Source organism: Chiloscyllium punctatum, chromosome 46 (assembly GCF_047496795.1).
Source record: "Chiloscyllium punctatum isolate Juve2018m chromosome 46, sChiPun1.3, whole genome shotgun sequence".
Lineage (NCBI taxonomy): Eukaryota > Metazoa > Chordata > Chondrichthyes > Orectolobiformes > Hemiscylliidae > Chiloscyllium > Chiloscyllium punctatum.
This window is the reverse complement of record NC_092784.1, coordinates 45,409,130-45,422,953: the sequence shown is the minus strand read 5'-3', so window position 1 is coordinate 45,422,953 and position 13,824 is coordinate 45,409,130. Positions and strand designations below refer to the sequence as shown.

The 13,824-nt window shown below is 48.2% G+C and overlaps 1 protein-coding gene across 2 annotated transcripts in view; it reads right to left on the bottom strand.

The window, feature by feature from the left end:
• Nucleotides 1-13,650: 13,650 nt before the first annotated feature.
• The window catches only part of LOC140467991 (adhesion G protein-coupled receptor E3-like), a 91,785-nt gene continuing 91,611 nt past the window's right edge, over nucleotides 13,651-13,824 (bottom strand). For both annotated transcript variants that reach the window (XM_072564114.1, XM_072564115.1), the window contains one exon: nucleotides 13,651-13,799. In XM_072564114.1, coding sequence (XP_072420215.1) covers nucleotides 13,770-13,799 — 30 coding nt within the window. In that variant the 3' untranslated portion in view covers nucleotides 13,651-13,769. The remainder of the gene's footprint in view (nucleotides 13,800-13,824) is intronic.

Genomic DNA, 13,824 nt, shown 5'->3' with positions numbered 1-13,824 from the left:
CAGTAATTGTACCTTCCGTCTGTGCCCCCCTCCCCAGGCCCGGAGCTGGTAACACTGTGTTTTCCACTGAAACAGATGTACATCAAAGCAAATGCCCCTTCCAGAAATGATACAGCTCATTCTGCAACAACTATGCCTTTTGCTTCAATGCTAACTTCAGATGCCAAACGACACGCCTGCTATTTTCGGCTCCTGTCTTTGTGGTTTTGAGTAAAAACATGAGCGAGCGTTCTCAGCGCAGCAGAGTAATATCTTGTCCTGTGGGGCTGGCAACGCTGTCGGGGGCATGTGCAGACTACTCGCGGTTAGTGCCATGAACAATCCCACGGGGTCATCCTTTATGATTTCACCAACGTTGCTTCAGAATTTAAAAGGAACCAAGCAGCTGGAATGTCTTGGGATCTTGCTGTGCAGCAATAGCAGCATATACCAATAGCAGTAACTACCAATGCTTCCTGTAAACAGTATGCAGACCTTTTGTAGCAGTGGGAACGAGATCAGAAATCCAGCCAGCAGCAACGCTCAGTAAAGTTAGCTACTGTGATCTCGAAAAGTGTCATAAAAATGACAAGCCCTATTGCCCATCTTCCTGCTGGAGGCTGTCTCCGATGCCAATGCTGACGGTGTTACCCATGTCCCAACAACACCTTCGGACACTGCTCATGACATGGTACAAATCCTTCAAAGGGCGCCATATTTGATCAAGTGAGACTTTTGACACAGGGGCTCATGTTCTAGAGCTTGCTCACCACAAAGGCTCTCGGGGAGTGTCTTTTCTGGATTGGATTAGATTCCCGACAGTGTGGAAACAGGCCCTTCAGCCCAACAAGTCCACACCGACCCTCTGAAGAGTAACCCACCCAGATCCATTCCCCCTAACCAATGCACCTAACACTACGGGCAATTTAGCATGGCCAATTCATCCTGACCTGCGCATCTTTGGACTGTGGGAGGAAACCGGAGCACCGGGAGGAAACCCACACAGACACGGGGAGAACGTGCAATCTCCACACAGACAGTTGCCCGAGGCTGGAATCGAACCTGGGACTCTGGCGCTGTGAGGCAGCAGTGCTAACCACTGAGCCGCCGTGTCTTAAAGGAGGGGTGTGAGGTCTAGCAGCAGGATCGAAGATGCAGCTTAAGTGGCAAACAAAAGTGAGGCCAGAATTGGAGGAACACAGAATGTCTGTGATGAATCACGACAAGGAATGTTTTAACTCAATGAATTCACAGCAAGACTTTTGGAGGTGGTTCTGAAAGATGTGGAACGCAGCTGACACAATGCAAATCTTCGTTTTCTTTGCATTCGTCATTTCAGAAGCCCATGAGTTGGGACAGCGAAGACAAAAATAAAGTTGTCAAAACCAAACCCAAAAGGGGTTTCACTTTGAGACTGGAGAGTGTTAGAAACAAGTTCCTTTAGACCTTTGAGACCAGGAGCCGGTAATAGAGCTGGTCAGTGACACCGTTGCCAGGGAAACGAGTGCAGGAATGTACTTTGGAAGATCAAGCCCCTGGGGTAATCTTGATCTGACGGCAATGACTCTGCAGTCCCAGGCCCAACGCTCAAGTTAACAGTATAACGGGCTGAGTTCAAATCCTTCCACTGCTCTTCGTAAGATTCAAATTCAGTTCATAAACCTGGAGGCTAGTCTCGCAATAATGGTGGCCATGGCAACTATTAAATTAAATAACCCCTCTGGTTCACCAGTGTCCCTTGGGAAGGGAATCTGCCATCCTTACCTGGTCTGGTCTCCATGTGACTCCAGACCCATTTGGTTACCTCTTATAACTACCCTCTGAAATGGCCTAGCAAGCCATTCAGCTTCAGGGCAATTAGGGATGGGTGGCACATTCTGGCTTTGTCAACAAAGCCTATCTCCCATGAAGGAATGACGAAGAGGGAGAGCCCATGGCACAGCCGAAGGGGAAACCGCCATCTTTATTTGTACAATCTGAGTTTATCCCCGATGGAATTGGTTTGAAGATGTGTAGTTCCTTCCAGGGTGAGACCCCCCCCAAATTCAAGCACAGAGCAAATCAAAAAATTTTCACAAACGCCCACAACCTGTACCTCTTGCACATTTATTTCGGAGCTGTGGCTCACTTGCTCGTTCCATCCAAGGGTTTGCCTGTTTTGTATGGGCTCTTTAAATGGCGAAGATAAATGAGGAAGGTTACGTCAGAGTACAACAGGCCGAAGAGCAGCAGATGGAGTTTAATGTAGGTGCTGCATTTTGGAAAGGCAAATCAGGGCAGGACTTATACACTGAATGGTAAGGTCCGAGGGAGTGTTGCTGAACAAAGAGACCTTGGAGTGCAGGTTCATAGCTCCTTGAAAGTGGAGTCACAGGTAGACAGGATAGTGAAGAAGGCGTTTGGTATGCTTTCCTTTATTGGTCAGAGTATTGAGTACAGGAGTTGGGAGGTCATGTTGCGGCTGTACAGGACATTGGTTAGGCCACTGTTGGAATGTTGCGTGTAATTCTGGTCTCCTTCCTATCGGAAAGATGTTGCGAAACTTGAAAGGATTCAGTAAAGATTGACAAGGATGTTGCCAGGGTTGGAGGATTTGAGCTATAGGGAGAGGCTGAACAGGCTGGGGCTGTTTTCCCTGGAGCATCAGAGACTGAGGGGTGACCACATGGATGTTTATAAAATCATGAGGGGCATAGATAGGGTAAATAGCCAAGATCATTTTCCTAGGATGGGGAAGGTTTCCATAGGTTTAAGGTCAGAAGGGAAAGATTTAAAACTGATCTAATGAATATTTTTTTTCACACAGAGGGTGGCGTGTGTATGGAATGAGCTGCCAGAGGAAGTGGTGGAGGCTGGTACAATTACAACATTTAAAAGGCATCTGGATGGGTATATGAATAGGAAGGGGTTAGAGGCATATGGGACAAATACTGGCAAGTAGGACTGGATTAATTTAGGATATCTGGTCAGCACGGATGAGTTGGGCTGAAAGGTCTGTTCTGGTTGTACAGCTTGATGTCTCTGTGACTCAAAGTGGTCTAAACATGTACTGCACACCATGACATAAATCAGTCTGGAAGGTTCACACTCTTGAGCAGAGATTTGGAATGGGAACTGCTCCAAGTGTGTCCAATTTGCAACTTACAAACGCTCCTGCCTATGAACGTGATCTCATAAAGGGGGATAATTTTAAAGATCCCATGTGTGAACATTTTCAGTATTTGCAAACAGCTCCTTTATAATGTTCTGCATCAGGTTCGGACTTGCCAACAACCGACTTGAGAACGGATTCCAGAACAGAATAATTCATGACCCAGGCACTTGAGCAGAATGAGAAAAATTGAACAGGTCCTTAAATGGTGCGTCTGCTGCCGAGTGTGATCCTGAGAGTTTGGTGAATACAAGAGTCTGGTAAGGAGTGGCTGGAAACAGGCCCTTCGGCCCAACAAGTCCATACCAACCCTCCGAAGAGTAACCCATCCAGACCCATTTCCCTCTGACTAACACAATGGGCAATCTGGCTTGGCCAATTCACCTGACCTGCACACTTTTAGATCGTAGGAGGAAACCCACACAGACGCAGGGAGAATGTGCAAACTCCACACAGTGGGGGCAGGACTCCATCGACACACCTTGTAGCTGTGGAAAAGCTGCCAACATCATCAAAGACCCTTCCCAACCCAGGAATGCTGTCCTACAACCCCTGACCATCAGGCAGAAGATACAAACGTTGAACACATGTACCAGGAGGTTCACGAACAGCTTCTTCCCTGCCGTTATTAGTCTGCTGAATGGAGTCTCAAACTTCAGATAATGTTGATCTTGTTTTGTACACCTCCTCTTCAACAGTAACCTTGCGTACCTCACTCGGTCTAAGCACCCTATGATCTGTATGTCCTTGTTTGTGATGATCCGCCTGTACTGCTGGCAAGACGAAACTTTTCACTGTGCTTAGGTACATGTGACTACAATAGATCCAATCAAAGGGAGGTCCTCCTATCTGTCCTCCCATCAGCTTCTGGGAGAGTAAGTGATGGGAAAGGCAACAGACCCCCAGTGAGAGGTCAGCTGTGTGCACTGGGAGCTCGGAAGAGGCTGACTGGGAAGGTATTATTCCTATTCTAATGGTAATAAATAGATCTTACGCTATGGCAGGTCAGCTTAGCAAAGTGGAGTTTACATCCTGTAGCGTGGGACTTGTAGACCTACTGAGATAAAATGCATTAGCTGTGAGCGACTAGTTACTTGAGCTCGAGCTCTGTGTTTGGGAACTTGAGAGGCAATTAGTGTCAGTACTATGCACCCATGAGGCAAAGAATGGCCTGACAAACACTTTCACACTGAATTGGGAGGGTGAGGCAAAGAGGGGGCTGGTGAATGTCAGGCAGTCTGAGACAACCAGGCAGGTTAGTCTGGGAGTGCCCTGAGTCAACCCTGCTTGCTATTTGGTCAACCATTTTAGAGAGGCGATGGCCTGGCACTAATCCAGAATCTCAGCTCACGTCCTGGGGGCCTGGGTTCGAACCCCATCACGGCAGATGGGAGAATTTCAATTGAATCAATACACAAACCAGAGAATTAAAAATCCACCTGACGACCGTTGCCAATTGAGGAAAAAAACTCAGCTGGTTCACTAATGTCCTTGAGGGAGGGAAATCTTCCAACCACGCCTGGTCTGACCTCCATGTGATTCCAGATCCACAGCAACATGGTTGACTTCCAACTGCTCACTGAAATGGCTCAGCAAGCCACTCAAGGGCAACTAGGGAGGGGCAATAAATGCCAGCCAACCAGTAATGCCCATGTCCTGTGGGTGAATCATAGAATCCCTACATTGTGGAAACAGGCTCTTCGGCCCAACAGGTCCACACTGACCCCCTGAAGAGTATCCCAACCATTCCCCTACCCTATTGCTCTACATTTACTCCTGACTAATGCACCTAACCTACACATCCCTGAACACGATGGGCAATTTAGCATGGCCAATTCACCGAACCTGCACATCGTTGGACTATGGGAAGAAACTGGAGCACCCGGAGGAAACCCACAGAGACACAGGGAGAATGTTAGAGAGTCAGAGTGACATAGAGATGTACAGCATGGAAACAGACCCTTCGGTCCACGCCGACCAGATATCCCAACCCAATCTAGTCCCACCTGCCAGCACCTGGCCCATATCCCTCCAAACCCTTCCTATTCATATACCCATCCAGATGCCTTTTAAATGCTGTAACTATACCAGCCTCCACCACTTCCTCTGGCAGCTCATTCCATACACACACCACCCTCTGTGTAAAAATATTGTCTCTTAGGTCTCTTTTATATCTTTCCCCTCTCACCCTAAAGCTATGCCCTCTAGTTCTGGACTCCCCGATCCCAGGGAGAATACTTTGTCTATTTACCCTATCCATGCTCCTCATAATTTTGTAAACCTCTATAAGGTCACCCCTCAGCCTCCGAAGCTCCAGGGAAAACAACCTCAGTCTGTTCAGCCTCTTCCTGTAGTTCAGATCCTCCAACCCTGGCAACATCCTGGTAAGTCTTTTCTAAACCCTTTCAAGTTTCACAACATCCTTCCGATAGGAAGGAGACCAGAATTGCCCGCAATATTCCAACAGTGGCCTAACCAATGTCCTGTACAGCCGCAACATGACCTCTCACCTCCTGTACTCGAGGAGAGCAGTCAGACCCACGCTCTTAGTACTGTGGACAGCTAGACAGGATAATAGAAGGAGGAGTGATGGTGAGAGGGAAAATGAGAGGGAATTCCATAGTCAAGGGGTTAGACAGGTGTTACTGTGGTCAGGGATGTGACTTCAGGATGGTTCCCTCCCTGATGCCGGGATCAAGGATGTCATGAGATGGGCATCCCTCGAGTGGAGGGGAGGGGGAATGTGTGGAACAGCTCAAGGAAGTGGTTCCCGTTGCTACCAATGACGTTGGTTGGAGGGAGGCTAAGCTCCTGAAAGCAGCCGCTGGGGAGTTGAGAAGGAAATTCAAGAGCAGTAAACTCAGATTGCTCCCAGCCCCACCATCTGGGCATCCTCATTCATAGGTCATGGAAGGTCAGCAGGGTCACGCAGGGTCAGCAAACTATCAGGAAGGAGGGTTTATGTACTGGAGTGGCCAAGCATTGTTTCATTTATATAGAGGCATGGTTCGTCCGCACGTGCTGTTTTAGTCCCCAGCATCAGGAGAGATGTTGTTGCCACAGACGGGAGGTTCATTGGACCTGTTCCCATGACAACAGGACTGGCCTTTGAAGGGAACTTGGGCCTTTATTCTCTCGAATAAGAATGAGGGGTGATCTCATTGAAATATACAACATACTTAAAGGGATAGGCAGGTAGATGCAGGTTAGAGATTGGAGAGTCTAAAATCGGGGAGGGGGTTCAATTTTTAAAAAAAGGGGAATATTATTTGGGACCAAGATGAGGAAAAGGTATTTTTTCTCAGAGTGTTGTGAATCTGTGGGAGCTCAGTATGATTAAAGCAGAGGTTTCAGATTACCAATGAGGTAAAGGGTTAGCATAGAATCCTGACAGAATCACTACAGTGTGGAAACAGGCCCTTCAGCCCAACACACCCACACCAACCCTTCAAAGTGTAACCCAGACTCATCCCCCCTACTCTACATTTACCCCTGACTAAGACAGCTAACCCATACATCCCTGAACACTATGGACAAGCATAGCCAATCCACTTACCTGTACATCTTTGGACTGTGGGAGGAAACCGGAGCACCCAGAGGAAACCCACACTGACACGGGGAGAATGTGAAAACTCTACACAGACAGTCACCCAAGGCAGGGATCAAACCTGGGTCCCTGGCGCTGTGAGGCAGCAGTGCTAACCACTAAGCCATCCCATTGGAATATTGAGGGGAAAAGGCATCAAAGTGATGATCATGTTGAATGGTGGAGCAGACTTGAGAGGCTGAATGGCCCACTCTACATCCCACTGTTGCCGTATGGAATGAACAGGTAGAAATTGACCAGATCCAGGTGCCCCTCAACAATGACCACACGGGAACCAGTCTTCCTCACAATCATATTTGTATTCATTCACGGGATGAGGGCATCACTGTCTAGGCCAGGAGTTATTGCCCATCCCCGAGGGCAGTTAAGAGTCAGCATGTTGCTGTGGGTCTGGAGTCCTATGTAGGCCAGACCAGGTAAGGACGACAGTTTCCTTCCCTGAAGGACAGGAGTGAACGAGATGGGTTTTTCCAACAATTAGCAATGGATTAATGGTTATTATTAGGCACTTATTACTGAATTAAAATTCCATCATCTACCCGTGATGGGATTTGAACCCAGGTTCCCAAAATATCATGCAGTTCAATGGATTAACAGTCCAACGAAATTACCACTAGGCCACAAACTACAAACGGCCACTTCTTTCTAAGCCAGAGTGACCGATAACCTTTCCCATACAGAGGGACAATCTGGTGTGGTAAAGAAGGTGTATGGCATGCTTGCCTTTATTGGTGGGGGCATTGAGTGCCGGATGTCATGTTGTAGCTTTGTAAGGCTTTGGTTGGGCCACACTTAGAGTATTGTGTTCAATTCTGCTCGCCACATTACAGGAAGGATGTGGAGGCTTTGGAGAGGGTGCAGAAGAGGTTTACCAGGATGCTGTCTGGATTGGAGGGTATGAGCGATAAGGAGAGGCTAGAAAAGCTCAGGTTGTTTTCTCTGGAGCAGCAGAGGCTGATGGGAAACCTGATAGAGGTCTATAAAATTATGAGAGGCATAGATAGGGTTGACAGTCAGAATCTTTCTCCCAGAGTTGAAATGTCTAATATCAGGAGCATGTGTTTAAGGTGAGAGGGGGCAAGTTCAAAGGAGATGTGAGGGGCAGCCTTTTAACACAGGGAGTGGTAGAAGGCTGGTGGTGGTGACAGATATGATAGGGGTATTTAAGGGTTTTTCGATAAGCACATGAATATACAAGGAACGGAGGGATATGGACCAAGGACAGGCAGAAGGGATTAGTTTAATTTGGCGTCGTGCTCAGCACAACATTGTGGGCCAAAGGGCCTGTTCCTATGCTGTACAGTTCTATGTTCTATCTCATGGTGGAGCCAGCTGTTAAAGGAGACAGTGACAGACTCATCATTCAAAATCTTCGTCTTCAGTTCATTTCCATTGGCACCATGAGCATGCCCGGTCTAGCGGGCACCAGCCACGCCAACGTTGGTGCAAATCCACCATTAGTTTCTGCTGCCGATGTAATCGAGGTGGGATTGTGGGACAAAAATGGAGAACTGCAGTGACTAACGATGCGCAGATGAAAGGTAAAGGAAGGTCTTGCATTTATATAGTCACTGGCACCACCGCAAGTCATGCTGAAGCTCTTGACCGCCATTGTAAACTCAACAACTTGGAATGGCACAAGTGTAAGGGACAAAACACCCTCAAATCGTTTCCGCTTGAGTCGTTTGACCGACTCTTGATCCAGCTTTGGGTGAGGGGTGCCACAAAATTATGTGAACGTCGGAAAATAGTCTCGCCTTTTCCCCCTCAGAGAACGAAGAACACTAGCCCTTCCACATTTGGCCTCAGGGTGGGGCCGGAGCTGTCCACAGCTGACACCCAGTCCCAACACGGCAGCTAACTGGCGCAAAGCAAGATCCCACAAATGACAGTGGGTTAAAGGACGCATCCTCTGCTCTCGCGATGTTTTAGTGAGCGATAAACCTTGGCCAGGGGATCCTGGGTAGGTCGGTGTTATTTGATTGAAGGATAGGGAGCTGGTCGGCCTCTGGATGGAATACAGAGGGCCTCCCTGTGACTTTACACAGAGTCTCCAACAGAGCAGCACTCCATCAGTGCTGCAACAGGAAGGCCGGCCTGCACTGTGCACACCGGTTTATCAGTGAATACTGTATGTCTGGCTATGTGTGTGCGAGAGGCCTGTAGATGTGACATTGTATGTGTGTACATGTGTGCGCACGTGTGTGTATGTGTCTAATAGTTAGGTCCTACCAGAACATAAGGTGTTCTCTCAGAGAGATAAGCTGGTGGTGGGTTTAACCTGGGGGGCACCACGCCTCAAGCAAGGGCAGAGGTTGAGAAGTTGGGCGCTTTACCGTAACCTCAGGCAGCGCAGGAATCGAACCCACACTGTCGGTGTCACTCTGCATCTAAAACAAATCACCCAGCCAGCAGAACTCCAGTGGTCCGTTCATGGGCTGCTGAGTTTGGCTAAATGTCTGACAGTCTTGTGGATCTGGGTGTGAGCATGTGGGAATGTGTGCGTGTGCAAGTGTGTGAGTGTGTGTGTGTGTGTGTGTGTGAGCAAATGTGCATGTGTGTGAGCGTGTGTGCAAATGTGCATGTGTGTACACGCAAGTCTGTACACAAGAGTGTGCACGTGCACGGACGTATCAGTGTGTTTATAAGTGTGTGGGCACACAAAAGAGTATATGTATGTGGATTAGTATGTGCATGCGTGTATATATCTGCAGGTGTGTGTGCACACGAGTGTGTGTGCGTGTATATGTATGCTCATTGTGTGTCTGCTCCTGTCCATTCAGTTCAGTCACTGCGTGAGTAGTTGTGTGAGTACATGAATGTCTATCTGCTCAGTTAAGTATACACCAGTATAAAAAGGTAAAAACAATGACTGCAGATGCTGAAAATCAAATACTGGATTAGTGGTGCTGGAAGAGCACAGCAGTTCAGGCAGCATACTGAAGGGCTTTTGCCCGAAACGTTGATTTCGCTGCTCGTTGGATGCTGCCTGAACTGCTGTGCTCTTCCAGCACCACTAATCCAGTATACACCAGTATAACCCTACACCAGTAAAATGTAGATTTATCTGAGGATAGCTGAAAGGGGTAGAAATAATGAATGGAAGTGTAACCAGATGATGATGTATTCCCTCAGTCCCAGTTTCATAATCCTCTGAATTAAAAACACAACACTGTTGTACCTAGACTGTCGAATATTTTTTATCAAGAGCACAGCCTCACAATGTGATGATTCAGGGCTTGCAGTGCACAGCATAGATCAGCTCAAAAGTGGCAGCTTATAGTGGATTCTCTAGGGGTAACAGAATATATACTGAATCTCCTTTCTAAGCTCTTCTGTAACTTGGTCATTTCATTGGAGACAATGATAGATTTGTTAAATGTGGTATTGATGAGACATGGCCCAATATCACCTGTATCCCAGGTCATCAGCTGCTGAAGCCCTGATATGTAATGTCCAGACCAGTCCAATACACTCTTGTACAACACCATAGTGTCAGCCCATAATGTGAGCTCACGCTAAACCCTGTATCTGTATCTGAAGACACCAGATGCCATTCCCCATCACCCCAGTGTCCATGGCTTGACACTGCTTCCCAGCCAAACAGTATGTGTATGTGTGGGAGTATATATTTGAGTGTTTCTGCCTGTCTGTGTGTGTGTGAGTACGATGTATGTGCCTGCGCATGTGTGTGTGTGTCTATGTGTCTGTGTTTGTGCAAATATGTGTGTGTGTGTCTGTGTGTGTTTATGTAAGAGTGTGTGTGTGTTTGTGTGAGTGTGTGTCTGTGTGTGTTTATGTGAGAGTGTGTGTGTGTTTGTGTGAGTGTGTATCTGTGTGTGTTTATGTGAGTGTGTGTTTGTGTGTTTGTGTGGGTGTGTGTCTGTGTGTGCTTATGTGAGAGTGTGTGTGTGTTTGTGTGGGTGTGTGTCTGTGTGTGTTTATGTAAGAGTGTGTGTGTTTGTGTGAGTGTGTGTCTGTGTGTAAAAACAATGACTGCAGATGCTGGAAACCAGATTCTGGATTAGTGGTGCTGGAACAGCACAGCAGATCAGGCAGCATCCAGGGAGCTTTGAAATCGACATTTTGGGGTTATTCCTGATGAAGGGCTTTTGCCCGAAACGTCGATTTCAAAGCTCTTTGGATGCTGCCTGAACTGCAGTGCTCCTCCAGCACCACTAATCCAGTGTGTCTGTGTGTGTTTATGTGAGTGTGTGTGTGGGTGTGTGTTTATGTGAGAGTGTGTGTGCGTTTGTGTGGGTGTCTCTCTGTGTGCTTGTGTGTGTCTCTGCATGTTTATGTGAGTGTGCGTGTGTTTATGTGAGAGTGTGTGTGGTTTGTGTGAGTGTGTGTGAGAGTGTGGCTGTAAGCATGTCTGTGTGCATGTTTATTAGACAGCATGAGTGTATGTTTTAGAGTGTATGTGTGAAAGAGTGAGTGTGTGTATGTGTGAGAGGGTGTGTGAGTGTGTGCATGTCTTAGAGTGTGAATGAGTATGTGTGAGTCTGAGTGTATGCATGAGAGTGTGAGTGAGTGTGTGCCTGAATGAGTGTATGTGTGAAAATGTGAGTGAGCATGTAAGTATGTGCATGTGTGAGAGCGTGTTCATTAGAAAGTGTGTGTAGGTGTGTGCATGTATGTGTGAGTGTGTGCACACGTGTGGGTGCGTGTGTTTGAGAGTGTGAGTGTGTGGGTATGTGTGAGACTGTGAGTAAGCATGTACATATGTATATGTGTGAGAGTGTGAGTGTGTATATGTATGTGTGTGAATGTGCATGTGTGAGAGTGAGTGTGTGTGTAAGTGTGAGTGTGTGTAGGTGTGTGTATGAGTGTGAGTGAATGTGTGTAGGTGTGTGCGTGTACATGAGAGTGTAAGTGTGTGTGTGCATGTATGAGAGTGATGTGTGGATGTGTGTGTGTGAGTGTGCGTGAGTGAGTTAGTGTGTGAGTGTGTATGCGTGTGTGGTTATGTGTGTGTATGTGAGTGTGTGTATGAGTGTGTGTGAGGGTGGGTGTGTGTGAGTGAGTTAGTGTGTGTTGTGTGTATGTGTGTGAGAGTGTGAGTGAGTTAGTGTGTGTGGGTGTGTGTGTGCATGAGTGAGTTAATGTGTGTGTGTATGTGAGTGTGTGTGTATGTGAGTGAGTGCGAAGGTATGTGTGTGAAAGTGTGAGTTTGTGAGTGAGTTAGTGAGTGTGTGTGTGTATGCGAGTGTGTGCATGGGTGTGTGTGTATGTCGGTGTGTGCATGTGTGCATGTGTGCATGTGTGCATGAGGGTGTGAGGGTGTGAGGGTGTGCGGGTGTTTGTGAGTGTGTGTGTGTGGGTGCATGTGCGTGTGTGTGTGTTTTTGTGAGTGTGCGCGGGTGTGTGGGTGTGTGAGAGTGTGGGTGTGTGGGTGCATGTGTGGGTGTGGGTGTGGGTGTGGGTGTGGGTGTGTCTGTGTGTGGGTGTGGGTGTGTGTGTGTGTGGGTGTGTGTGTGTGTGGGGTGTGTGTGTGTGGGTGTGTGTGTGTGGGTGTGTGTGTGTGGGTGTGTGTGTGTGTGGGTGTGTGTGTGTGTGGGTGTGTATGTGTGTGGGTGCGTGTGTGTGTGTGGGTGTGTGTGTGTGGGTGTGTGTGTGTGGGTGTGTGTGTGTGTGTGTGTGTGTGTGTGGGTGTGTATGTGTGTGGGTGCGTGTGTGTGTGTGGGTGTGTGAGAGAGTGTGAGTTTGTGAGTGTGTGTGTGTGTGAGTTTGTGAGTGTGTGCAGGGCCCCAGACCAAAGGCTGGGCAGTGAGATGGGATAGAATGCCTTGGCTGCGATGGGCCAAGTGGCCTCTACCTGAACTGTAAAGCCTTTCCGAATCTAATTTCCTGTAACCCTGGCATTGAGTTCCCCTGAATCAATCCTTTCTCGTTGGTGGCTTGGCCTTGAAGTGTTGACGAGAGCAGAATATGGAGATGTCCTGCCTACATCTCTCCCAAACCTCACTTTCCCTCTTTACAGCACACACCTACACCCGTGACCCCAAACTCTGGTCACTGCTGGGCTTCCTCCCCTCGTCATCTGGTTCACCTACAGACTGGGCTCCATAACGTTCCTGCTAAGACGGGCTGGGATGACCTGTTATGTCTGTGGTGCTTTACAAAGACAGCTCAAGTGTTGTTGTTGGGGCTAGTTGGTACTATACAAAGGGTCATCAGCAACCACCCAGAGACAGTTCATCGCCAGTGACCCGATCTCCGTTACTTCAGCAGGAACTGGTCAACCGGACTCGGGAACTCCACTTCCACCTGGATCCAGGGAGTCCAGTGACACAGTCCCAAGGACAAGCAGACATTGAGCAGAGAATGCTGGGGGAACTGAGCAATGGCAAATCTTCAGGGACAGATGAACAGAACTCAACATGTCACCCCAGAGACGGGATTGGTGGGGTCTGGAGCTCAAAATAAGGAAGGGGGCACCCTCGTAACAACATAAATAACATTCCAACTAGACAGGGACCAGACAGGGTAAACACAGGAAGGATGCTCCTGGTGAGTCAAGAAGCAGGTGTCACTGTCTGAGGATCTGCGATGGGGAGAAATGTCTTCACCCAGAGAGTGGGGAGCCTGTGGGATTCACTGCCACAGGACGTGGTCGAGGTCAGGATGTTTCCAAGATGGGGATAGACATATTCCTCAGGGCTAAAGGGGATCAAAGAGCATGGGGGTGAAAGCAAGAACAGGGGCCTGAGTTGGATGATCAGCCATGATCATACTGAATGTTGGGGCAGGCTCAATGGGCCGAACGGCTTCCTCCAGCTCCTGCTTTCTGCGTTAAATCTTTAGGCCCTACAGGCCGGGCTTGGAAAGGTCAGTCTGACAGAAGCAAGCTGCAGTTTAATGTAACATCCCCACCCACCCCCCACCCCCCAACCCCAACACACAGGGCCTGATTGCTAAAGGAAACCCACCAAGGACAAAAAGCAACATGGCTGTTGAGGTCAGCATTGGGTCATCCATTGCGGCGCTATCGTGTGGCAGCAAACTCTCCAACTCTTCGCCTGGATCTTTTCACAGGCTTGACTCGGATTTGGTGGCTTCCTGTACAGATTGGATAAGGTAAAAG